The 26,349-nt window shown below is 47.2% G+C and overlaps 1 protein-coding gene across 1 annotated transcript in view; it reads left to right on the top strand.

Moving 5' to 3' along the window:
* SH3RF3 (SH3 domain containing ring finger 3) overlaps nucleotides 1-26,349 on the top strand; it is a 1,248,419-nt gene that overhangs the window by 697,604 nt on the left and 524,466 nt on the right. The window contains exon 3 of the mRNA XM_085622642.1: nucleotides 886-981. Coding sequence (XP_085478768.1) covers nucleotides 886-981 — 96 coding nt within the window. The remainder of the gene's footprint in view (nucleotides 1-885; nucleotides 982-26,349) is intronic.

Consider the following 26,349-nt stretch of genomic DNA (forward strand, 5'->3'; position numbering starts at 1 on the left):
TACGCCAATGGACTCTACACCACCTCACTCAAAACCAATGCACTCTACGACAGTCTTCTCTGCTCCACTGTACTTTGCACCACTTCACTCTAGTCCACTCTACTCCACTCTAAGTCACTCCACTCTATGACTCTACACTCTACGACACTCCACTCCACTATACTCGACTCTATGAGGCTCTGCTTTATTAAACTCTACTCCACTCTATGCCACTCCACTCTACAACACTCTTCTCCACTCTACGCAACTCCCTCTATGCCATTTCATGCCACCTTACTCCATTCTATTCTATGACACACTACTCAACTCCACTGCTCCACTCTATGCCACGCCACGCTATGTCACTCCACTCTACAACACTCTACACTACTCTATGCCATTCCACTCTTCTACCCTACTCCACTCTATGAGAATCTACTCTGCTCTATGTCACTCTACTCTACTCCACTCTGATACACTATTCCACTCTACGCAACTCAGCTCTAATCCACTCTACGCACTTCCACTCTACAACACTCTACTCCCTCCACAACACTCCACTCTACACCACTCCACTCTAAGACACTCCATGCCACTCAACTCTATTCTCCACCCCTCCACGATTCTCTACGCCACTCCATTATACTCCACGTTTAAGTATGCGTTGAGCTTGCACACAGCTTGCACAACTAGAGGAAATTATTTGAGTATTTTAGGCCGCATGCTAACTCTTGTAGAAAAAATTACACAATAATACATTTCTGTATCAGCAAAGAAATAAAGTAAAAGGTAGATCTGGTGTTAGTTGTAAATTACCTTTATAACTGGGAGATATACATAGTCTGGTGTGAAAACATATATTTTTTTCTTTTAATGCTAAAATATGTTTTTCTTTGTTTAATTCAGGATGATATTCTGACTGTGATCCGAAGAGTGGATGACAACTGGGCCGAAGGAATGTTGGGCGAAAAGATAGGGATTTTCCCCATTCTTTACGTTGAGGTAAGAACTGTGGCTGATTCAGGACCTGCACAAAAACAGTCACTAAGTGCTTAACTTTAGTAGTGGGGGAGGGGCAGTCGTGAAACAGGATCCTTTTATCCACTTAACAAATACGTGGAATGGTATTCAGCAGACCCAGGTGTTTGTAGCAGGTCAAATGTAGACCTCCTTTGCTCTTAAAGGGTGACACAAATCAGTTTTGTTTGTACTGGTTACTGACGTGTAGCATCCAACAGGACATGTCAAGAAGGCTGCACTACCAATACCACTACAGCCATCCATCAGGTGTTTCTTAGCCCCTGTACGGACTTAGGGTTTACAGCACTTCATTGCCATGCTCACCCCACACCACGTCAAGGAGACTTAAGTGTATTTTAAGGTCTGCCATTATCCAAGACTTTTTGATTTTATTAAATTTGTATGTATAATATACCTATAATGGCTTTAACCCAGCCCTCTTCATCCATTGGTCTGTTGTTGTCATTCACATTTTTTCCCAGCCGCTACCTCATGAATACTGCATGGGGCAGTGGGTCAGTAGACGTCCGAATTGGCTAACTTCACTGTGAGTGACAACATTCTGCCAATGCAGAAGGAGCAGATCCACACATACAGTAGTTTCCTTCAGTGCCAGGAACTACCTTAGCAATATGTGCTTAAATATTGTTGCTTTTAGGCTTTTTTTATTTTTATTTATAGGGACGAGGGCCTGTCATCTTTCCCAAAAATAAACTTTACCAAAAATAAACTTTGACAAAAGAGAACAAGCATTGACAAAGATAAAAGGCTGGCATCTAACGCCAGTCCTATTGACTGTACCCAAGCTTGTTGAAAACTAGAACTGAATGTCAGCTCAACCCACAGGAGTGCGGCCAATTTTCCATTATCACATTGCAGGATACCATTAGCACGTGGAGCCACCAGAAGATGATTATTTTAAGAGGGAATATGAGTCACAGCGAGCACTTTTAAGGATTAATTCTGTAGCAGGAGCCTGTAAACCAGATTCCGAGCCTCTTGGAAATAACTAGATCTGGTTGAGTTTATTAGTGTGATTATGGTGTCTCACTGTATCTGAGCTGCAACCCCTCTACCATTTCCAGGGGTTAACCTTGAATTCCCACTACCAATACTCTTGGAGACAAAGGAGTTTTAAGGCATGGACAAAGTGGGCTGTTACCCAGGGCCCAAACCTTTTAGGGGGGTGGGCGGTTACAGTCAGCTCTTTTCTGCAAAGTCTTGCCATGATGACCTTGAATAATTCTAAAACAGATGTTTTAAAAACTGTTTTACTTTCATTTATTTTTATTGTGGGTGATGTGTGAGAGTCTATTACAGACTTTTTGCTAAGAAATGTGTTCATTTTTCATGCAACATCCATTATGTATGAAACAAGGGAGTGTCTCACAGAGATTATTTGCAGTACTATTAATGAACTGATGCTATGTTACAATATTGAAAACGCACATCACTATTTCTGAACATGAGATATAAATACATTTTAATTTGGACGATTGCACCTGTGCAGTGACCTAGGGAAATGAAAGAGCTGAATTTGAACCATACATTCAAATCTGTTCTGAACAGGGGCCCCCAAAATAGTCTTGGCCCAGGGCCCTCCAAATCCTTAAGATGACCCTGCTTGGAGTGTCAACTGTACAAAGGAAGAAACTTGGAATTAAGTAGTGCTTAGGTCGTATGAAAGCAATAGTAAACAACAGTATGAATCATGGATACAGGCCAGTAACCATCAAAACTAAATATCATGTTTTAAAGCATATTTGTCAACTATATCTCTGAACAAAAACGTACTTTTTTTAAGTTCCACAGGAGTAGCTGAATACTTCCCTTTATGTCTCAATGTTTCTGAGAGAATGTCACAGTCAATATTCTTGTACACCAGTAAATACACTTACACATTCAAGGCAGACATTTATGTGACTAAACCAGTGATATTAATCAGATAAATCAAATATAGTATGTTTAAATTGGCCGTCATAAACACAAGTTGTGAAGTTGTAGAAGATGTGCTGCTGAGTGAATTGTGCCCCAAAGAACAATATCTGCTGCACTGCCTACTTCCGGTTTACCATGTACACTAGGCTCAACTATTTGTATGTTCTTTTGTCTTCATGAGTCAATGGATCATAAGGTGGTGTGAAAGAGGGGAAAGTGCGGGGCGTAGTCACAAAGGCATACAATAGTAGACCTGTAGTACTTTTTTGCATACTCTCAGATGCCTTTGTGACTCGGAAAGGAGTGTAAAATGGGAATAGTCCGGGAAAATATTTGCATGCAGTGACCACAATTTGAGAAAACTGTGACCTTTGTGCACTTTTACTGATAAGTAACAGGGGACCAGACGTATTAAGCATTTTTGCTCTCAAAAAGCCCAGAATTGGACATTTGCAACTGCAAAAATGCCTTTTCAAATGTACAAAATGTGGACACTGTAACTTGCTACCGATCGCGATTTGCATTTGTGATTCAGTATTTGGAAGGGGCGTGTTTTGGGCATCCCTTCCAAATAATGAATCCGTACAGTATGTATTACTTTTTTGTGACTGAATTCTGGTCGTGAAACAGTAATACTTTGCCACCAGTTTAAAAGTGGTGGTAACACATTCATAAAAGGGAAAGGGGTCACCTGGGGACCCTTCCAATTTGAGAATTTTGAAAACATATATTTTTAAGAGCAGGCAGGGGTCCTGTTGACCACTGCCTGCTCTTAAAAAACAAGCATTTGCAATGCAATAGGGCTTTCATTTGCGAGACTTAAAGCTATTGCTTTTGTATACATAGAAGCGGGCACCATGCTAAAACATAAAGCGTGGCCCCTGTGCACAGTATAAAAAAAATGACGATGAAAGCAGGTGTCGTGCTAAAATATAATGCGCAGCATCTGTGCATATTTAATTTATGTGCATGGCGGCCCGTTAAGCGGGTACCATGGTCATAAAAAAAACAGGCGCCATGCTAGGCGCCGTGGTGACAGAATATTAGTAGCACAAAATAAAACAAGTAGTACCAAAACACAACACATGAACACTTACAGCGTAATAAAATTGTAGTTGGTCGGAGCTCCTTCTAACAAAACAGAAGTGATGTACAAGGGAGCACCAACCAATAAGGAGCCAGAAAAGAAGAGCAACTTAGAGGTTAACCAATGGCAAGCAGTAGGCGGGTTTGCACTCGCTATAATGCTTACAACAGGTCTTGCAGACAGCGCTTGCAGCTAGATCTAATGAAACTCCAAGTTTTCTTTTTTTCTTTATAAACGCATTCTGTTTTCCTTTGAAGAAAACGGGCTGCATTTAAAAAAATAGATTGCTTTATTAACAAGCATTGCCATAGCCAATAGGTCTCACCTTTGGGACCTTAAAAGTGTTTAGCCATGCAACACTTGATGTTGTTGCACCAAGGATATTGTGCTGGATAACTAAACACTTATAAGGTCTCAAATGCAAGACCTGTTGGCTATGCCAATGCTTGTTTCGTTTTGAAGACCAGCACAACAGGCGTTCACCGCCAGAGACCCCTTACATTTTCTTTTGGCCACAAACTTCTGGTAGCTGTAAAGAATCATGTATAGGTGCATTGATGAATAATAGTAAATGTCGTACCAGTCATTTCTGCATAAGTCATCTTCACCTCGGAGTCATTTAACAATGCCACTTGTTAAGAACTAAAGCGCCACCTTGATGCAATATACACATCAATTCTAGCCAAGGGTTTAGATTACAAATAGTTTAGGGTCTGAAGCAGGGTGGCGAGCATGCTGTAGTGCAGCTGACAAGGCAAGTACTATGATTAGCCTATAACAAATTCTCACTGTACGTCCATAAGGATAAGGTCAGTGTTTGTGTGACTGACAGATCTCCCGCTAGAACTGATGGATATTGATGCAGGAGTACAGACAGAGATATGCTGGACAGACTACACTAACAGTAACAACCCATGACAGACTCATACAGACATGTATGTAAACATATCGAAAAGTTGGAAAAGTCCATAGGGTAATTTTGTCGCAGAAAGGGGCAAAATAGTTCTCAAATGACATAAACTGGGAATGGGGATGCCGTGTACTGGTATTTGGCATTAGTGTACAAGAAGGGATTTGTGGGCCCCTTATCAACGTCTGCATGCCATTGCTTTCTTAGCCATACGGTTTAATTTGACAAGATAGCCTATTCTAGACTTGCTTTGCTACATCAGACAAATTGCACTAAAATATCTATGGCCACGATTTTAACAGAAAAGCACGGGACTGGGAACAAACACTGTGACTTGCCATCAATAAGAGAAAGCAGAGACACACGGTTTACAACAGAAAAAGTGTAAGCCTGCCTCAAACAGAGGGGACTGGCATGCATCCTATAGTCGACAGTGTGTAATCTGTTAAGAGTACAGTGAGGGCAGTGTCACAGTTCATCCATTCCTAGTAGTCTCCTCCAACAGATAGCATCAGCAGCAACTACTAGGCAGAGAAATCGTCGCTGTCAAGCAAGGAGACGCAAGACCAGCTCTTCGGGTCGAGTACACGAGCTCACGTATGCGTTTGCACTCACCGCCATGGTGAAGCAGGTCCTCCAGTCTGCACAGTTCACACACACGGGGAGACAGCTGCCGGTCTGGACAGCGGCAAGAGCTGTAAAGGAAGTGATGAATCTCCCTCATGCTGCAAGACCCGGCCTGAACAGTTAAGGCACACATCAGGAGGGTGGCCATGTTGGAGCAATAACGTGTGGCTTCCTTTTTCAACTTTTATGAGTAAACTACAAGAAAAGAATCTGCTGAAATATATGTTTTACGTAGTGTTTATCTCCCGAGATAACCCCATCATTAATACTCACTTAAATTATCGATTGGTGAACGATTGTTCTATAGTAGATGTACTGCATTTGTTACTGTTACAAAATGTGAAAGAACTATTGTAGTTATGTACATTTTGAAATCCTAGCTTTTAAAAACAGATGTAGCCTCCTGTTTGCTATTGATAAGGTGAAAACTTTACAACTGCAAAATGGCCGTCAAATTTCCCCCGGGCTTCCTTCATTTTGTCCCTTTTCTGTTTCAGTACGGATTGAATAAATCTGCCATCTTGGAATGGAGAGTTTTAGATTTAAATCCATTACGGGGAGAGAGAGATCTATGACGCACTCACACATCAGTGAATTATTGCACGCCTTATTTCTGTAATTCAGTCAAGACAATTCAGATTTAAATGGAGTGAACTACACACATTTTCAGTTTGAGGTATAATAAGTCCTTTCAAAAAGTTACTGACATGCACATCAACGCACTCACCAACAGCTTCAAGGAATGCAGCGTCCCGCGAGTGGTGCGCCCGAGAGCGAGCACCAGGCCATATGTTTTGAATTATCGCGCCCGTGTCTGGGCACGATAATTCAAAACATATGGCGCCGTGTGGGTAACCGCAAGCAATAGGCCACACACACACGAGCGTGTGTGTGGTGAGCTTTTTGAAGCCCTTACAATAAGTCTCGAAGAGCAGCGCATGCGCGCTGCTAGGCGAGACCTAAAAAGCAATCACAGACATGGTGGTCTGCTGACTGCAACATGCCATCTTCCTAGCTAATGGGTCGCACATTGCGAACTACCTCATTAATATTCATGAGGTAGGTCGATTTTGAATCTACTAGGAATCACTATTTGGAAATAAAAGTACTTCATACATTAGGAATACCATTTTCCTAATTGTAATTCAGAGATAATTGCAATTAAGAAACCAGTATTGTTATTGGTTATACTTCTGACCCTGTATGTTTCAAGCCGATTGAAAAAGGCATGTTTAAGGATACTCCTATAGTGCTTCTTCCTGTACTGCATAAACACTTTTATGGGGTGTATAGAAAATTTCAGCATCAGGAGAACAGTGTTTTCATTTTAGCTATTTGTCTAGGGCTTTAAGTGGGTTGGGTCACTTTGGGTCTCAGACCTGGTAGTAGTTAAAAACACATTTTGAAATGGATCCCTATGGGACCCATATTCATGTCCTTAACCCTACTGGCAAAAGTACTGGTCGAGTTCTGAACAATCAGTGTAAAAACATTTCACCGATTTCGTTCCCGTTTATATTTTATGTTTACTTAATATTTAATTCCCTATCAGTATTTCCAGGATGTTGCATGCCTGTATTTTTTCTTGTCGAATATTTCTCATCTATAGTGCATACTTCAAACTGAGTCACCTTCAGATGTTTATTATATTATTATTACAGGCCCGGATCGAAAGATATGTGGTTGAGCCTGAAGGCAATGCAAGTTTTTCACAGTGCCTGTCAGTGGGTCAAAAAGGTGTTCTAATACGTGGTCATCCAATCATTGGCCTCTCTGCAGAGTGTAGAGAGCAACTGTCACCTATTCCATTTGCAATTGTGATTCTGTGCAAATGTGCACAAAAGAGGTACACAGTTGTCAAAATATAATCAAGGCGAAAGTAAAAGAAAATGCAGTGCTTATAGGTGAGTGGGTGCATGGTGTGTTTTGGGGGATGGTAAAGTGAAGGAGATGCGAGGACGTGAATTCAGGAGAAAGTGAAAAGAGGACGCTGAAGATGAAAGAAATGAGGTTTAAGATATGCAGATAGACAAGATGTTGAGAGACAAGGGTATACATGTCTAACATGGGGTGAACATAACAGAAGTGATCAAGACACTCTGAAGACCAGTAACCCTTCCACTGCCCTTAGTAGTGTTTCATTCACAGTCTCCCAATTTTATAATTGGAACATTTTCAGTATTATTTATTTATTTATTTTTTTTTTTTTAAAGTTTTTATTGAACAATAATTCGATTACAAGCACGGGCCTACAACCACCAGGGCCGGCCGCTAAGTACAGAATAAAATATACATTTATCAAAGCTGCAGTCGGTTCCCGGGGCTCGGCCCCGTAGTGACTCCGGATAGTTCTAAAGGAACAGGAGACTTAAGTCCAACAAACACAAAAAACTAAAAGAAAAACAAAAGGCGAGGCATAAAGACAAACAGTGCAGGTCAGGCTTCCTCCGGGGAACTCCAGTTCAGACCATTAAGCAGCACGCGAAAGGAAGGAGTACCGGGAGGCTGGGGACGGGGGGGGGGGGGGCCAAGGGAAACGAACGTCCATATGTAGTCATTCCAAAAGGTGCCCGGAACCGTCAAGGGTCAGGGGGACATGGCGATATCGGTATCCACCAGGGGGGGCGTACAGATACCCCCGCGATATGCATTCCATTGCCCCCAGATTCTGCCCCATGCCCCCGGCTTACCACGGGCAACATACACAGTCTTCTCCCTGAACATACACCAGTCCATATTCTCCTTCCATACTGACACGGTGGGCGGCCGCTGGGCACCCCAAAGCTGTGCTATATCTCTCTTGGCAATCATGTTCCCCAGGGCCGCCCACCGAGTCTGAGCTGCGCTATAATCATTGGGCTCCCACACATTCAGGACACAGCGACGCACCTCCGGCAGCAGCACAACCCCAGTGACCTGTCCCATAACCGTATGTACCCGGCGCCAGTAGTCCGCCACCTCGCGGCACTCCCACAGGATATGGAGAAAGGTGGCGCTGAGCCCACAACCCCGCTTACAGAGCCCATCATCGGAATATCCCATCGAGACTAAGCGAGGACCCGTCACATACACCCGGTGAAGAATCTTAAGCTGTACCAACCGGAGACGGGCCGGAATGGCGACCTCCTTGGGGGACGACAGTGCAGACTGCCAGTCCTCGTCGTCCAATTCCACCCCATCCCCCGTCCAAGCCTCCCGAAGGCGCACCAAGAGGTCAGCCCGATGATTAATCAGTTTCTTATAAATTAAAGAAATAGTACTGTCAGGGACATGTCCGTCAAGTATGCGGTCCTCGAGGGGCGAAGAAACCGGGATCTTGGTCCCCTCTCCAAAGACTGAAAGCAGGGCGTGTCGAACTTGGGCATAGCGGAAGAACTCCCTGTCCGTAAGCTCATATTCGGCCTGAAGAGCCGCGAAAGTCTTAACCGCGCCCTTATGCCACAGGTCTCCCACTTTGCTGATACCAATCGTATCCCACTGGTCAAACCCCTTCGTAGTCCAGAGGCTCCCCAGGCGATCGGAGGCAAACAAAGGAGTAGCACATGTCAGTCGCTCACTCCAGCCCGTGGCCGTAGTGGCAGCCCTCCAGGTCCGCACCGCAATCTTAGTAGGACCCGTAAGGGTCCGGCCAGCCGAGCGGGAGTAAAGCGCCCTGTTATAGTCCCCGCCGGGAAGCAGGAACTTGTCCATCTCATACGCCGGATTCAGGCCAGGCGCATACGTGGCATGGTTGATGGCCGAAAGCTGCGCGGCCCAATAATACCTGCGAATGTCGGGAAGCGCGATGCCCCCGTCGTACCAGGGGAGAGTAAGCTTAGCAAGAGCAATACGCGCCCGCCCGTCCCACACCAATCTCCTCTGCAGGCTCTCCACCTCCCGAAAGTAGGCCACTGGGATAACGTCGAAGGAATTCTGGAGTGCATAGAGGAACCTGGGAAGGGACATCATTTTGAACAGCGCGGCCCGACCCAGCGGGGACAGGGGCAGCCTGCACCACCGGGCCGTGTCCTCTCGCAATCGCCAAAGCGGACGCAGGAGATTCTGCTCATAGCGAGCCACCGGGTCCAGCGAAACGTATATCCCCAGGTACTTAAAGCCGCTCAGAGATACCTGGATCGGAAGCCGAGGCGGCAGGAGAGGAGGACCACCGGAGATCGGATAGACGCAGGATTTAGACCAATTGATCGTGAGGCCCGAATTATTCCCAAAGGAAGTCAAGACGTCAAAGAGGACGTTGAGCGACTGCCGCGGTGAGGTGAGATATAGGAGAATATCGTCCGCATACAGCGAAACCCGATCCTCAAAGCCCGGGGCCCACCGGATCCCTCTAAGCGAGGGCTCCCAGCGGAGCCAAGCCGCGAGTGGCTCCAGGGCGAGAGCAAAGAGCAAAGGGGACAAAGGGCATCCCTGCCTCGTGCCCCTGCCGAGGGCAAAGGGCCGAGAGACCCGCCCATTCACCACCACCTGAGCCATGGGTCCCGTGTAAAGAAGCTTCACCCAGCCAATAAATCCTTCCCCAAAGCCAAACTTAGCCAAGACAGCCCAGAGGAATGGCCACTCGATGGTGTCAAAAGCCATCGTGGCATCCAAAGAGACCAGCACGGCCGGTTCGGAGAGGAGCTCCGCCCTGGCAAGGGCGCCGTGAAGACGCCGCAAGTTAAGAGCGGTGTTACGATGCGGGATGAATCCGCATTGGTCCGGATGAATAAGATCGCACACGACGCTCAACAAACGATTGGCAAGGACTTTCGCCAGGACCTTAGGCTCCGCATTTAGCAGTGAAATAGGCCGGTAAGAAGTACAGCGGTCTCGCGGCTTGTCCTCCTTGGGGATAACGACTATCGTGGCCAAACGCTGGTCGGCCGGGAGGGAACCCGCCGCCAGAGACTCACGGAACATGCGACTGAGGAAGGGCGCAAGCTTGTCAGGGCGCAATTTATATAGCTCAATGGGCAGACCGTTGGGACCCATAGCCTTGCCCGAGCGAAGGGAGCGGATCGCGGTCGCTATTTCATCCGCCGACAAGGGGGCGTCCAGCCGCTCACGGTCTTCAACGGACAGGCCTGGCAAGGCGATATCCCTCAAAAGAAGGCGAGAGTCGTCCTCATCCCTGTCAGTCACTGGGGAGTACACAGCCCGGAGGTGGTCGGCAAAACATTCCACAATCTCGTCAGGCTCCGTCACACACACACCATCCGCAGCACGCAACTCCGGGACCACACGATTCACTCTCTCCTTCCTGTCCAGCCACGCGATCAACTTTCCCGCCTTGTCCCCGGCATCGTACAGTCGACCCTGCTGCTCCCTATACATAGTTTTGGCCGCGTCAGTGACCAGGGACCTATACTCAAACTGTTTCAGGCTGAGGGCATGGAGCCCGTCCGGAGTGACATTCGCCTCCAAGGCCGACTCCAGCCCCACTATGTCAGTCTCCAGCCTCACCACTGCCTCACTCTTGACCCTCTTAGCCACCACTATCTGGGAAAGGGCGTGTCCGCGGATCACGGTTTTAAAGGCTTCCCACAGGGACATTGCAGACGACACCGACCCCTCGTTATCCAGGAAGTATTGGTCCATAGCCTTGACCAGGCTGTCACGAGTCGTAGGGTCTCGCAGGCACCATGGGTCAATGGGAGCGATCCGCCCCGCAGACCGCGGCCCGGTGTCGAAAAGAAGCCACAGCGGAGAATGGTCGGAGATACCCCGCGCCAGGTGCCTGACCTCACGAATCCGACCAGTCTGCGCCGCGGGCATAAGGAAGTAGTCTAACCTAGAGAGACTCCCATGCGCCCCCGAGTGAAAGGTGAATTGACATTGGGTCGGATGCATTAATCTCCAACTATCCACCAGGCCGAAGGTATCCAGCATCCCACCCAGCCATGCCTGGGCAGCGGGGAGGGTCCTTGGTGGGTGACGATCCAGTTCACCCGAAACCACAGAATTAAAGTCCCCGCCCATGAGCAGGAGGCTGTCCGGAAGGTCAAGCAGCATTCGACCCAAGTCAGTGAAGGTGGAGTTCTGGAGGCCCGGGGGGACGTAAACTGAAACCAGGGCAAGGGGCTGCCCCTCCCACCTCCCAATCAAGCACACATAGCGCCCTCTGTCATCCGAGACTATCTTAGTGATCTCCACCGGAAGTGAGGTTCGCAGGAGAATGCCCACCCCCCTGGAACCAGTTGTGAAGCCAGAATGGGCCACGAGGCGGTATCCCCCCCTGTTCATTGCATGACAAACATTACCAACCAGATGCGTCTCCTGGAGAAACACCACATCAGGAGTCAAACGACGCAAATATTGCAGTACTACACCCCGCTTGATACGGTCCCCCAACCCATTGACGTTCCATGACATAAGCCTCAACCCGTCCCCCCCCATCCCCCCCAATAGATCAAGGGTCCCCCAGCCTGCAGCACAGTTCCCAAATGTGGACAAAAATCAGTACCTCGCCCTGTAAACAAAAAACACACAGCAAAACAACCCCACCTCCCCCCCAACCCCACCCCAGGACCAACTCCCCCCACCCTGCACCCCTGCGGGCCAAAAAACCCCCCCAACTTGCAGTGTGCCTGTCGCCCCTCTAACCCCATTCTACGAAAAGACCCCAGAGGAGGTAAGGGACCCGTCCCCACCCGCCCCCCTCACTGGTCCTGGTTAAACACAATATGCAAGTGAAATAAGACCCGACTGTACAGTGCAAAACGGCGAAATCAAGGACCAAAAGTCATTCTAAAGGGGACCCGTCACCCGCGGTGCCCGCAGAGGGTCCGGGACGGCCACCTCCGTCCGGCAGAGAGTCCAGCCAGTCACTTGCAGCCACGGGAGAGTCAAAAAAGGCTGTCCGATCCCCATGTTCCACTCGGAGTTTTGCAGGGTAGAGCATCGAATACTTTAGGCCCAGCTCGCGGAGACGACGCTTCACCCCTTGGAATCCCATCCGTTGTTTCTGGACCAGTTGCGTGAAGTCCGGATAGAAATTGATGGTCGAGTTCTCATGACGAACCGGGCCGTGGGTCCGTGAGGCCTGCAGAATAGCGTCGCGGTCCCTGTAGTGGAACAGTTTGGCCACGATAGGCCTCGGGGGGGCCCCCGGCCGTGGCCGACCGCCCGGAACTCGATGGGCCCGCTCCACGGCAAAGAACTTACTTAGGCCAGCCGGGGACAACTGTTTCAGGATAAGTTCCTCGACCACGAGGTCAACCGGGCGGCCGTCAGAGGACTCCGGTACACCTATGACGCGGATGTTGTTGCGTCGGGCCCGTCCCTCGAAGTCCTCAAGCCGCCGGGCCATATGATCGTTGACCACCCTGATGTCTCCAAGCGCGGCCCGCAGATCCGACACCTCCGCACCGAGGGTGGAGGTCCGTGTGTCGAGAGCCTGGACCCTCTCGTTAGTTTTGGAGAGGTCGGCCCGGATCAGGGTGACATCAATCGCGACAGTGTCAATCTTACGGGCCAGGGCCTCATATTGCGTCGCGATGGTTTCCCTAATGCCCTCAATGGCGCCCATAATGTCCTGCAGGGATAGTTCCGTAGAGACGGTCGCGCCTCCCTCCGCAGTATCCGAGGGGGGGCCAGCAGCGCCAGAGGGCCCCCTGCCCTGGGTGTATCGGTCCATGTTATTGCTCTGGACTGCTCCCCCGCGGAGGGAAGCCTTGGTCTTGCGGCCCTCGGGACCCCCTTTGCCCCCCATGTGAACACGGTCACTCAAGGGGACACCCAATCAAGAGGTGTAAGGGCACCAGCAAGAAGACCACAAAATGTCGGCAGAGGGGGTCCGAGGCGATAGGCACTCTAGTAGCAGGTGAAAGAAAACCTCATTCAGAGGCCCAGGAAGCACCTCGCCACCCCGAGCGCACCCCCCTGCCGGTCTCCTGAAGTGCAAAACCGAAACCGAAAGTGGTGGATCGGCAACTGGCACCGCGCTGAAGCCGCTGTTGTTCAATTGCAGCCCGGCCCCTCGGGTCACCTTCACCCCGGTCACCTCCGTCGGGTGGGTCCCAAAAGTTCCGACGGCGACAACTCAGGATTCCCAGGTCCGATTTGAGTTTTGAAAAGAGATATATGCTCAGCTGGTCTTTATCTCCCAGATTCCATAAGCCACGTCAGGATATTCTCAGGATAGATTCCGAGGAGCAGAGAGGGTCCGGGGAGCCCTGTGCTCACGCGACCATCTTGGATGCGCGCTAGGCTCCTCCTCCATTTTCAGTATTATTGATAACAAAATCATTGTTGTTACTCTTTTATCTTAAACAGCTAACAACTATTGGCAAAGTCAAAAGTCCTGGTCGTTTTTTTCTGTGTCAATATGGATGCAATAACCGAGAGTTCAGAGAGGAACCAAAATACCAGATGGGTGGCACACTATGAGAATCACAGAAATTTAGAATGCATGTTTATGCCCTTAATTAAATAGTCCACACCCATTTTAGAGACCCCCCCCAATTTTTTCATCTCATCTAAAGCCCCGGCGTTGCCTCCTTGCACCTCAGTTACTCGAGCAAACAAACTTATAGCTAAACAGCAGACACAAAACCATGTTCAAGAAAGACGCCCTTAAAACACATTAGTGAATGGTTCAGATTTTCTTGCTACATTAATGTTTTTTATTTTTTTTAATTTTTTTATTGAGCGTAAAAACCATAGCAGACATGTTAACCAAGGTACATAAAGCAAACAAATTTACAAACTCTCCAATCTCATATTATAAAATAGATGATCAGTGAAACAAATTACATAATCCATTTTTACATGATGAATATGATACACAAGATATGCAGAAGACAAAAGATATAGCCTATAGAATATTGAATCACATATTTAAAATGTACCCTGATAAAAATGCGCAAATTCATAATTCATAATTCATATACGATTTCACATGGTATGCAATTTCAACATTCTAAATAGCAGCTCCGTAATAGCACGTGGCCCCTACCTTAATGACCTATATGAATACAGTCTTTCCTTTGAGAATTGGTACTTCATAATTAGCTTGATTCTACATCCTAAGCTCCCTCCTGGCGACTGCCTTCCTTTTAACTGTTACAGTACCATACAGAGGTTCACAACCACTGATGTTAAATGTATCCAAAAAGATCACATAGATAAATTAAATGATATCATGTGCATGTGTGGTTGCAGCATAGCCCTCCTATGTCATCCCAAATCTCCGTACCGCCCCTATCGTCTTTGCGTAAGCCTCTTCAAATTTGTAGGTCCTCGCCAGCTTAAGTAGCCATTGAGCCAGTGTAGGTATTTTCTGAGAGCTCCAATTCTGTAATATTAAAGATCTGGCTACTACTATGGCTAGGGAAACAAAGGATTGCCTTTATAATGAAAGCTGGCCAACTACATAGGAGAAACCAAATAACGTCAACGATGTACATGGAAGGATATCTATTGACAGACATTTACTAATAAACCTAAACACCTCCTCCCAGAAGTATAATAGTATCGGACAAGTAAAAAATATATGTGTCCAATCCCCCGAGTCTGGCAAATTACATCTTAAACAGTAAGTTGGTGTTGTAGGAAACCATTTATGGAGTCCGGAGGGAGTGTAATAGGCCACCCATCTAGAAAGGAAGGACATTCTTTGAAAATTGGCCGCCCTCGATGCCCTGTGGCCAAGCTCGCAGACTCGTCGCCATTCCTGGCTATTGAACCAACTATTGGTTTCCTGGGCGATTTTTGGGAGCATTGTTTCAATGAGGTTCTTATTTGTCTCCTGGCGTAATAACCTATACCAATTGCCAATACCAGTTAGATTTACCACAAAGGCTGCTTTTAAAATTGATCTAACTCTCTCACTGATTCCTCTATAGTTGGTCAGGAGGAAGCATGTAATCTGCCTGAAGCTTAGCCAAAGATCGCGGCTCTGAGATTCAAATTGCCTTGCGAAAACATCCCACGTCATCAAATTGGCACCGTTGTAAAAATCGCCTTGCTTAAAAAAACCTAGGATAGTATAGGGCTGTACCCCCTTTAGCAAGATCTTAAGGCCCCATACCTCCCAGTCACAAAGAGAGGAATATGCATGGCATGATGGAATATTATAGTTTGTATCAAACCGCTGCATGCGGCTTAAGAATGTATTCACAACCTTGTATCTTGTCTTTTTTGGTAACTTTGTAGTGCGCAGGAATGCTGGTGGCTAAATTGCACTGTCCGTTAACATAAGATCAAGTAGAAAATTATCAAAATTTGAAATAGGGGCCAAATGCTGCGTTATTAAACTAAGTAGCGCCGCTTGGTAATAAGTAGCTAAATTGGGTAATGCTAGCCCCCACTGTTCTACATCCAAGTATAAAATAGATAGCTTAAGCCAAGGTTTTTTCTTAGCCCAGATAAACTCCTGAATCACCTTGTCCACTTCATTAAAATATGAGATTGAAATCTTTAAAGAAAGATTTAAAAATATCAACAAGGGGAGGATCGACATCTTTATCAAAGAAACTCGTCCTATTATTGACAAGGGTAAAAGTGCCTATCTTTCTAGCAATTTTTTTATTTTATCCAGTGTTCTACCATAATTCAGATAGTAAAGTTGAAGGGAGTCCACTGTCACGTATAGGCCCAGATAATCAAATTTTAACTCTTCCGGCAGATCTATTCCTGGTGCATCAAATAGGAGAAGGTCTGTTTTAGACTGCTTAACCCTGTAACCCCCAGTTCTATAAACGCCTGGATTTCTCCCAGGGCTATCTGGATGTTCGATTTCTCTGGGTTCAGATACAGGATCAAATCGTCCGCAAACAGCTTGATTTTTGCCATTCCTACTAGGTGAGTTTTCATTAATACATTAGAACGAATTTTTATCGCTTGCGAAAATAAATGCTGATGTCTTAGTGCTACTGTGTTAACTTGAGTGGATTATTTTCAGAGTATAACATTTAATAATTTAGGGCCTAATTTACAATGTCAAGCGGAAAACCTCTGACGAGCGGTCAGAGGTTTTCTGGCCGACATGGTAGGTTTACAGTTCGACCAGGGCCGGCTCTAGGGCCGTGTGACCGGTGCCACCGCACCGGGTGCTGGCTTCCTGGGGGCACTCTTAAACTATACTGACTGCCAGTATGGATGACATGTGACTCCTACACTTTTAGTCCTTTGGCTTATGTAACATTTCCTATACACTGATTTACACAGGTATGATTGATTGTCTCTGTGTAATGTGTGTGTGATGCAAAGTGCTCGGACACCCTACACTGGTATGAGTGGCGCTATATAACTAATTCAATGCATCCTAGAGTGTGGTTATGGAGGCTTGATCACTGTTAAAGGGTGCTAGTGAGAGAATCCGTGGTGGAGGTGGTCATTGGGGGGGATGCCAACAAACATTGTCGCACAGGGCGCCACCAGCACTAAAGCCGGCCCTGAGTTCGACTGCCATATTAGGTTGACGGTGGTCGGAGTGAAACTTGCAGGGGGATTCCAAACATGGTTCATATGGACTCAAGGAGTCTGTCGGTGCGTCAAACACACTGCATAATTCCTTAATGACGGCAGCTCTGCCGTTGGGATTATGATGTCGGCTTCCGACAGCCATTCCATGTTGGCCTTTCTGACATGGAAAGGCTGTCAGAAAGTGACATTGGGGGCCCCTTGAAGGGCCCCCTTACCGCCTGTCCCTCTGCAATAGGGCCTGGGGCACCTATAGTGCCCCCCTAAATATTGCTGCACCTTGTGGCAGGCACTGTGAGGTGCAGGGATGTTTACAAACCTCCATTTGTCAGATGAAGCTTGTGCTGCCAGCCTTTTGCGCCCGCCGTGCAAGCTTCCATTGATAAATGGAGGTTTGCGACCGCCCTAAGGGAGGCTGCATCGTAATACGGCAGCCGGAATCTCCTTTCTGCAACGGTTATGTCTGCCCAACATCATAATTAGGCCCATAGTGTGTCACTGGCCACTAGTGAGCTCAAAGTGGTACATATTTGGTGGAGAATATAGGGACATCGTTTTATTGCTTTGCCTTAGTCGTTGCTGTTGGTGTATTTGTCCGCAAATAAAGTTTATGTTCCCAATGAGGGTACGGATGAAAATTCATATTCTAACCGATTAAAGAATCAACTGGAGTTCTATGATTTTGCACCTATATGCTGTATTTAGGCTTCATTTCCTGTTGTTTGATCTGAGAATAAAGTTTTGGCACATATCACAGACATTTGCCTCCTTGTTGCTTATTTCAGTCTGCATGCCACCAGTTACATTTAGTGCTCAGTCTACAACAGCCTGGGAGGGACACTGACAAATGATGGATAGTGTGAAATCCTGTCAAGTCTCCAGTATTAGGAGCTCTTTCAGAGACACCAGTCAGTCTGGGACAACTCACTGAAATCTGGGACTGTCTCTGACAAACAGGGACTAATGGTGACCTTATTAGCACAGGCATAGTCAGTTACTCACTTTGTGGGTAAAGCAGACAAAGTGCAAAAGATCATCGTTCAGTTATCCAATCAATCAATCAATCAATCATAAGCTGTATTCGATTTGACAGACAAATCATAAAAGCACATAAATAACAACTCATTCAATAAAATAAGTCACTGAATAAAGGTACATAATTTAGGCAAAATACACAAACTCATTAAAATTTTGCATAATCCAATGAGAAGTGCAAGCAAATAAGTTAAGAAGCAAAATATCAACTCAAAAGGCATCTATTCCAGTGGACATTGCTTGTTATCCATTTTGAGAATGGCAAGAATTGTTTCCATTCCTGTACACGCGCTTTGGACACACTCTTTCTCTTTCCGTCTCCCTTTTTTTCTCTTTCTCACTACATCTCATTCTTTATCTTTCTCTCTCTCTACTTGTGTTTTTTTCGTGGCCCAAACTCCATTAATTGGTGCATGTGTTCTTTTCAGAATGTGTTCATGCTGTTTCAAATCTTTGACTTCTTTTCATACATTTTTAAAGTTTGGGTTAAGGAATGTCACGTGCCGCAATCTTTGTGCCAAAACGTTTGGAGATGCAAGCATAAGGTCCATGGGGGTGCTGCATAGAATTGAAGTCTTTGTGTTGGATTTAGCATGATGTTTGCAAAAGTCATGCTTAGGTAATGGAGTTCAGCTATTGCACCACACTCATGTGGCATCTACTATTTTTTATTAATGACCTAGTTGAAAATGAATGGCCTTATTTAGAATCGAGTGCATTGATGTTAACCTCTTAGTGGTGAATGTCCCACTTCACCAAACTCTAAATAAGTCCTAAAGTACTGTATCAAAGTGAACCATTTTGAGATCAGGTGTTTTCCGTAGTATACGCAGCGACGGCTCCTCCATTAAGGCGGAGGAGCATCACCCCGCCTGCTGCAGGCGCAGCCGGTACACACAGATAATAAAATTGCATTTTATTGTTCTATGTGCTGCCGGCCGCAGCAAGTGGATGGTGGGGGCAGGACAGATTCCTGCAGATTCCTGCAGATTGCAGGATGACACCTTAGATGCTCAGTGGGCATGTCAGATTGGCCAGCTGTCTACAGCCTGCCAATCTAACATGCGCACTTCAGCCTGCACAATCTCAGCGCAGTAAAACAGCTGAGAGATTTTATGCACAGGCCATCAGCCTCAAAATGAGCACTGGTTAGCATGCTCCAACCAATCTTGGGGAAGTAAATCATCTTCGTTTCCTGCTCATCATCATCATCCGAGAGAGGAGTAAATATCTATGAGTTTTACAGTGCTCCTTGCCACATCGATTTTTAGGTCTCGCCTAACCCAGCGCTTGCGCTGGCCTGGCGAGACTTTAAGTAAGGGCTTCAAAAAATGCTACCACCGGCCACAGCTTGCAGTGCATGTGCGCGGGCACTCGCTTGAGCAGAGGCGCCATATGGCGTGATTACTGCTGCGCGCGCACCACTCGCGCACATGCACTGCAAGCTGTGGCCGGCGGTAGCATTTTTCCCCCGCGATCATTTCGCGGTTAACTTCCTTGTTGTTTCTTGTCAATTGGATCAAGGCTGAGAAGAGGCATGAGGCATCGGCCAAGCTTTTGGCTCCCACTGTTGTTTGTGGCAGAAATTTCTTCCCTTGCTGGGCTCCGGGCGAGTTCCCCCCTCTGATGCGGGAGCTACCAGGTAACGGATGCATGGCTGCCCTCCATGTTAACCCTGTTTTCAGGCAAGGGATCGGGACATTACAACTGGCCAGTTTCTTTAGTACCTTTGATGTGCTTGAATCCTGCTTTGCAGCCTTTCAGTAATGTGTGCAGCATGACGCTTTAACTGCGCTGGTGGCCAGCTCATTGAGAGACCGCGCTGCAGGTTCTGCTTCAATTTGTTGTTGCCGAGAGTAGCATTACGGAGTACTTACGCAGGGCCTCTTCATTTGGCATTCCTCAAGCATGCGCTCTGAGGATGTCTCTAAGCTGTGCATGAAATGTCTGACGGTACAACTACCAGGAGTATTAGCTGCAAACAAGTTTGATGGGGTTTCTTCAGGAATATCTGCCTTCTGGGTATTTAAGGAAGTTACTATTTATATAGTGTAGAGTACGTTGTTTTGGTTACAATGAGGAAACATTCCACTAATAACAGCCATTGTTCTTCTACCAGCCGGTCTTTGTCTCCCTACCCCCTCATAAGAAGGCACACTCAGGGGGTGAAGAGGCAAGGTTACCACAATTGATTGGAAAGTCTGAGTTATTTAAAGAAGAAGCCAGCTCACTACCAGCTGCTTGCCAGGAAAGCCTAAACGCCGATATTTCTGATTAGAATGAGTCGGAAGTTTTGGCACAAGATGTGCTGGAGCATAAAGGAAAATATATTATTAAAGATGTGCAACCTAACTTTTGTCCCATGTTAGGGAGAATATGTGGTTCCCTCAGTAGGATGTTCCTTCATCTTCCCAAGACACATTTTTGCCTCAGTTTAGGTGCCTTTTTGTGCTTCTTTACCTATTCATCAGTTTGTTCAGGAAGTCATTTTGAATGAATGGAAAGATCCCAAAAAGATTTGTATTCCACGTTTTATGGCCAAGTTATACCCACTGGAAAAGATGGAGGAATTGATGACTGACTCTGTTCACGTTTGATAGGTGGACGCAAGTCTGGTGAGCTATTTATCTATGTACTAGGACAATATCCTGAACGATGCCGCTAACAAAAATATTGATACCTCTTCAAACAAGCATTGGTATAGCCAATAGGTCTCGCCTTTGGGACCTTATAAGTGTTTAGCCATGCAATAGTTGATGTTGTTGCATAAAGGATATTTTGCTGCATAACTAAATACTTATAAGGTCCCAAAGGCAAGACCTATTGGCTATGCCAATGCTTGTTAAAGTTGCGAGCCAACCCTGAGTATACTATGTGCCTTTAACAGCGCTTTCTAACAGTAACTAGTCCTCCATTTCAAAGAGGTATAAAGGGTCATTCTCCTCTTCTAAACTGTCCTTTAAACCAATGTGAGATGAGTGACACTTCATGTTTGCTTAGAAATGTAGAGACAACATCATGCAAAAAAAGAGTCCAGCTGAGAAATTGTGTAACACGTTTGCTTACTTTTGGTCAAGCCAATGGTGTAGCTAGGAGGGAGTGGTCATCGCAGCCAAAGTCATGATAAAATTACCGCCCCATTCACAAGCTCGTGCAAACAGCCCATACCACCCATTTCCCGTGATAGCATCCTCAAAAAACATCGCCACATGCCCATGCTCGCCACTCTTATTCGCATTATATATCGACCCCCTGATCCGTAAGCTGGAGGCAAACGATAAGATTCTCCCAATAAAAGTCCAAGGTCAAAACTTTAAAACTCTAGCATACGCAGACGACGTTGCTATAGTGACCCCCTTTCCCGATAGTGCTATTGTAGAGGTTGAATTAGAAGCTCAGATATTTGGTCAGGCATCAGGCTATGCGCTAAATGGGCCTAAGACCCAGATAATTAAGAATAAGGGCGCAGTATGTAACGATGTATGAGTAGTTGACTCAGCCATATATTTAGGTATTAGTATCTCGGCAGATTTGGATAAAATCGTTGATAGGATTATCAAACCTATAATATTCAAAGCTAAAAAGGACCTTGACAGGATGCACAATCTCCAGCTGTCTTTAGTGGGACGCTCCAACGTGGTTAAGATGATTATTTTGCCCATGTTCATTTATTTAGGGCAATACCTTTGATATTTGAGGCTAAATGGTTTTTGGCATTGGAGCACCTAATTAATAGATTTATCTGGGCGCATGGTAAAACCAGGAGGGGTCTCCACTTTATGACTCTTCCTAGGGCTAGGAAGGGGTTGGGCGGTTCATGATTTCAAGATGTATTATTGGGCAGCTGCCCTCCAGTACATGCGAGGCTTACTAGGCGGGGAAGTGACAGACCCTAAAGTTAAGTCAGGGTCTACTGATATGTACGCCATACTCATCGGTGAGGAGGCGGAGAATTGTTCTCTTAAATACACTGACCCTAGCTACTACAAAAGAACCAGACTTAAAACATTGATTGCTGCCTACAAAATTTGGGGGTCCTTCTGCAAAAAATAAGGGTTTGGTAGGTTTAACGCATATACCTGCTTGGTTAGGAATCCATCCCTGCCAGGGGAAATTTTTGGAGATTCTGTCATGGCTGAATGGGGTCGGCAGGGAATCCAGAAATTGGGTGACTTGATGGGGATTAATGGATTCCTTCAATTTGCAGAGATACAGGCTGTTTATGGCACTGATAAAAGGAGCTTCTTTAAATACCTACAAGTTCAGAGTTTTTTTTGCTAATAAACGTGGAGGTCCCGTTGGCTTTAGCGGAAATAAGATACTGGATGTCATCGAGGGCGGTGAAGACTGTACTATCCGCAGGTTCTATTTAGCGCTTTCTGCAACTAAGGGTGATGATTTGGGGAAATACGGCAGCAAGTGGGCAGAGAAACTTGGGATAGATCCTAGATGCTTTCAACAGGCTCAGCAGTATAAGACGATTTATTCCTTGTACTATACACCTGCAAGGATAGCTCAGTGGGGGGGGGGGGACAGTAGGTACTAGCTGTCCCCGGTGCAATAGCTTGGAGGCAGATATAATTCATATTTTAGCTACCTGTCCTCAGCTGCAGCCACTACATAAAGCTATCAAAGCTTTTCTGGATAGGTCCTTAGGAATCAAAATTTCTTTTACTCCGACTTGGATTATTCTTGGGGTAAGCGGTAACCCCGAGCATTACCCATTAGAGCATTTTTTATTTATGGCCATGTCGGATTTGCAAATGTGTATAGCAACTGCATGGTTAGATAAAGTGCCTCCAACTATGCAACAGTGGCTTGCTAGGCTGCTCTCGGTCTATAATCTTGAAAAAGGGATTTATGCAAGGAAGGGAAAGAAGTGGAGAATTCTCGGCAAATGTATCTGGGAGCCTATTTCAAAGTGGAAGGAGAATCTGTAATGTTTTGTTATTCCCTTTCTCTTATTTTTGGTGCTATGGTAGTAACCTTTATGATTTGTATGTATAACTCAGATGTGTGTTTTTCCTTTTCTCATGTATAAAAAAAAAAGCTGATTCTTGCTGTGCTATAACATGAAAATCTAATAAAAATATTTTTTTTAAAAAAACATCGCCACGTATGACCCCGGCAACTATCGCTAATCAAATGCAGGGTAGGCGTTCCCGAGCAAAAAGCCGTGACAACACCACTCCGCAACATTCACAGCGACCAGCCTGATCTGCGATAAGAACACAAAACAGGCGATAAGACGCGTTAGCAGCAGGAAACACCTGCTCTGACCTGGTGCAAAGTTGGACGACAACCGGCAGCAAACAAGGGAGCACAGCCCATAGCCAAACATGAAGAACAACAGATGCACCACAGCAACTGAACATGCAGCCCAAAGCCCCAATAGAGCAACAACACCCACTGCCACCCCCGGTACCCCGCCCCCCCCTCCCTTCCAACAAAGAGAATGCACATCAACTCCACGAAACCATGACCCAAACAAATCGCCTGAAGTCGCACAACCACAACACCTAACATACAGGTGTGGCCACACAAATGGAAACACACATCCACATGATATAATCAAAAAAAAACTTTTATTACAGATGACACACAAAAAAACAATCATGAAGAGGCACGGCGAGTCTTCTCCGGGAATTTCGTAAGTCACAGCTTACAAGACAGAAAGACAGATAAGAAGGTGTGACATGCGCCCATCAAAGGACAGAGATGGAGAGCGACAGAGAGAGAGAGAGACAGAGAGAGAGGGGGAGAGGGAGGAGAGGGAGAGAGGGAGAGAGAGAGAGAGAGAGAGGGAGAGAGAGAGGGAGAGAGAGGGAGAGAGGGAGAGAGAGGGAAGTAGAGGGAGAAAGGGAGGGAGAGGGAGGGAGAGGGAGAGAGGGAGGGAGAGTGCGGACACTGCCGACCCAGGCCCCACTGCTCACCTGCAGCCACCGGGGTGTCTCCAACCACGTGCTGGTACACACTGCAGTCCCCCAGGTCACTCATCTGCAACAGTTGCCAGAGACATGAATTGCAAAGTCTATACAGTAGCACAAGCCATCATCGCTTGCCAGCCCCTGCGCACACAGGCCGCTGCACCCCAGCCCCTCCCGCCGCCCAGCGGAGACTGCCCGCCCCTGCGTGACCAGGCCTCACTGCTCACCTTCCACTACCGGCATGTCTCCAAGAGGGCCCACCATGTGCCAGGGGGAGCTCCAAGCCCGGGGCCTGTGACACGTGACCATGGCACCCTCCACATCATAAAGCCACGCACCGCGGGCCACCAGGTCACACACCTGATTCTGGGTCTTGATTTCACTATGGCAGAGAACATATCAGTGCACACGGCCTCATCGCAGGCTGCACACCTGCTCAGCCCAAAAGGTGCCACTAACTCTGTGAACCATGGGTCAACACCACGTGGCGGTAGGCCCGCAGTGCCCGGTGGCTTAGGTCTACACTGCGGTCCAGCAAGGCTCACACCAATGCCACCATTCTGGACCGCCCGGACGGCGCATCATCGCAGGCTGCACACTTGCTCAGCACTGAAGGTGCCCCTATCTCAGTGCACCCAAAGACACCATCCCGTGGCGGTGTGCCTGTGCCTGCCGCAGTGTATCCGATGCCACCAAGTCTGTGCACCGCAAGCCATGGACCCTTTATAAGTTAGTCCCGTGGTGCGGATGCCATCATGTCACCACCGGCACTGGGCAATGTGCTGTGGCAGGGCCCTAGGCCCTTATGCATAACGGATACCCACAAGAAGACACCCATTTGGAGAGTGGAAATGGCATCCACCACATGCGCCAGGCCCATTTTATTGGCAAGGTCACATATCCTGTGACACCGGTGCCGAATGGGTGTGATGTGGGTGGGAAACAGCCGTGTGGAAGTGGCTGTGGCATGCGGACAACTAGACCTGTGAGCAGCAGATCCCTACAGGAAAGACCTGGGACATGTAGCATTGTCGTCCCCCCCTGTGAGCATGAGCAGAGTGGGCTGGCCTGGCGTATGCCAGTCCAGCATAAGGGTGTGAACAATGACCCCGGGGCTGAGGCGTGCTTCCGTTCTGGCCTGGACAAGGAAGTAACAAATGCGTGTTTCCCCGTTCTAGTGTCAGCGCCACCCGGCACACAATCGGCAATGTGTCACCCTGTGACCCAAGTCCCACAACATAAGCAACATGAACGTAAGGTGAAATCATTGACCCTACATGCATCCATACCTCCACACTTGCCAGATCATAGACATGACACACCGTTGTGTAAATAAATGTTTAATGCACATTCAGTGGAGTGTTGCAGCTGGAGCAGTATAGGGCCATGCAAACCCCACCTTTCAGCGCTGGCACGTGGAGGGCCAGCCAGAGTCCTTCAGGGAATGACATCTACATCAGCAGTGGAGGAGTTCAGTCCGCAGTCTGATATCTGTGTCCTTAGTGCCAAAACAGAATATGGCAGTCCACGTCGAGGTCCAAGGTGAGTGTCGCAGTGTGCCTCGGGGGACAGTGGAAGGGGATGATGCTGAGGTTAGAACCAAGCAGAAACAGGCCATATGGAGTAGGCCTGGGCTAAATTTTCCGTTCCGCTCGCGGAAATTGCGATAATTTGACATTTTCGCATTCCGCGGAGAGCATGAAAATGTCAAAATTTCCGCATTCCGCAGCTTAGCGATAATTTGTTTCTTCCTCGCGCTGTAAAATAATACATTCTCGTGCGCGCGCGATCGCCTTACCTGAATCCCCGCGTTCGCCGACCAGTTTTCCCGATCCGGTCACGTTCTCCATGAGATGTTGGATTGTTGGTAGCCATTTGCGCTGTCTCGCGACAGTTCGCGCCCGCAGTAATGTCATTGGTCACGCGATCACGTCTTTCTTCTCGCGATCATGCACCGCGAGAAGAGTGAAAACAAGATGGCCGCGCCCGCGAGCAACCGCATGGGTAAGTTGGCGAGCCGCGACCACGCAGAAAATACCGCGAACGGGCGGGAAAAAAACTTCCGCATCTTCGCGATATTTCCGCGTGTTTGCGGAGATTTTTAACATTTTCGCGATAATTTGCAAAAGTCACTTTCGCAAATTCCGCCCACCCCTAATATGGAGGCCATGAATGCTACCGCTTTCTTCTGACCACGGGGGCAGATTCATCCACATCTTCGTCCTCAGCTGTTGTATGTGCCTCACATGTGGGTGGTGGTGTTCTGTCTCCAGCACTGTGTGGCAGTGACACCGCAGGGACCGGAGGTGGGATGTCCGCCGCACTGTGTGGCACTGACACATCAGGGGCCGGAGATGTGGATGGAGTGGTAGCAGCAGCATGCATCAGCGCCAGGCCTTGTGACAGCAATGCCATGATGATGG

Source organism: Triturus cristatus, chromosome 8 (genome assembly GCF_964204655.1).
Source record: "Triturus cristatus chromosome 8, aTriCri1.1, whole genome shotgun sequence".
In the NCBI taxonomy this organism is placed as follows: domain Eukaryota; kingdom Metazoa; phylum Chordata; class Amphibia; order Caudata; family Salamandridae; genus Triturus; species Triturus cristatus.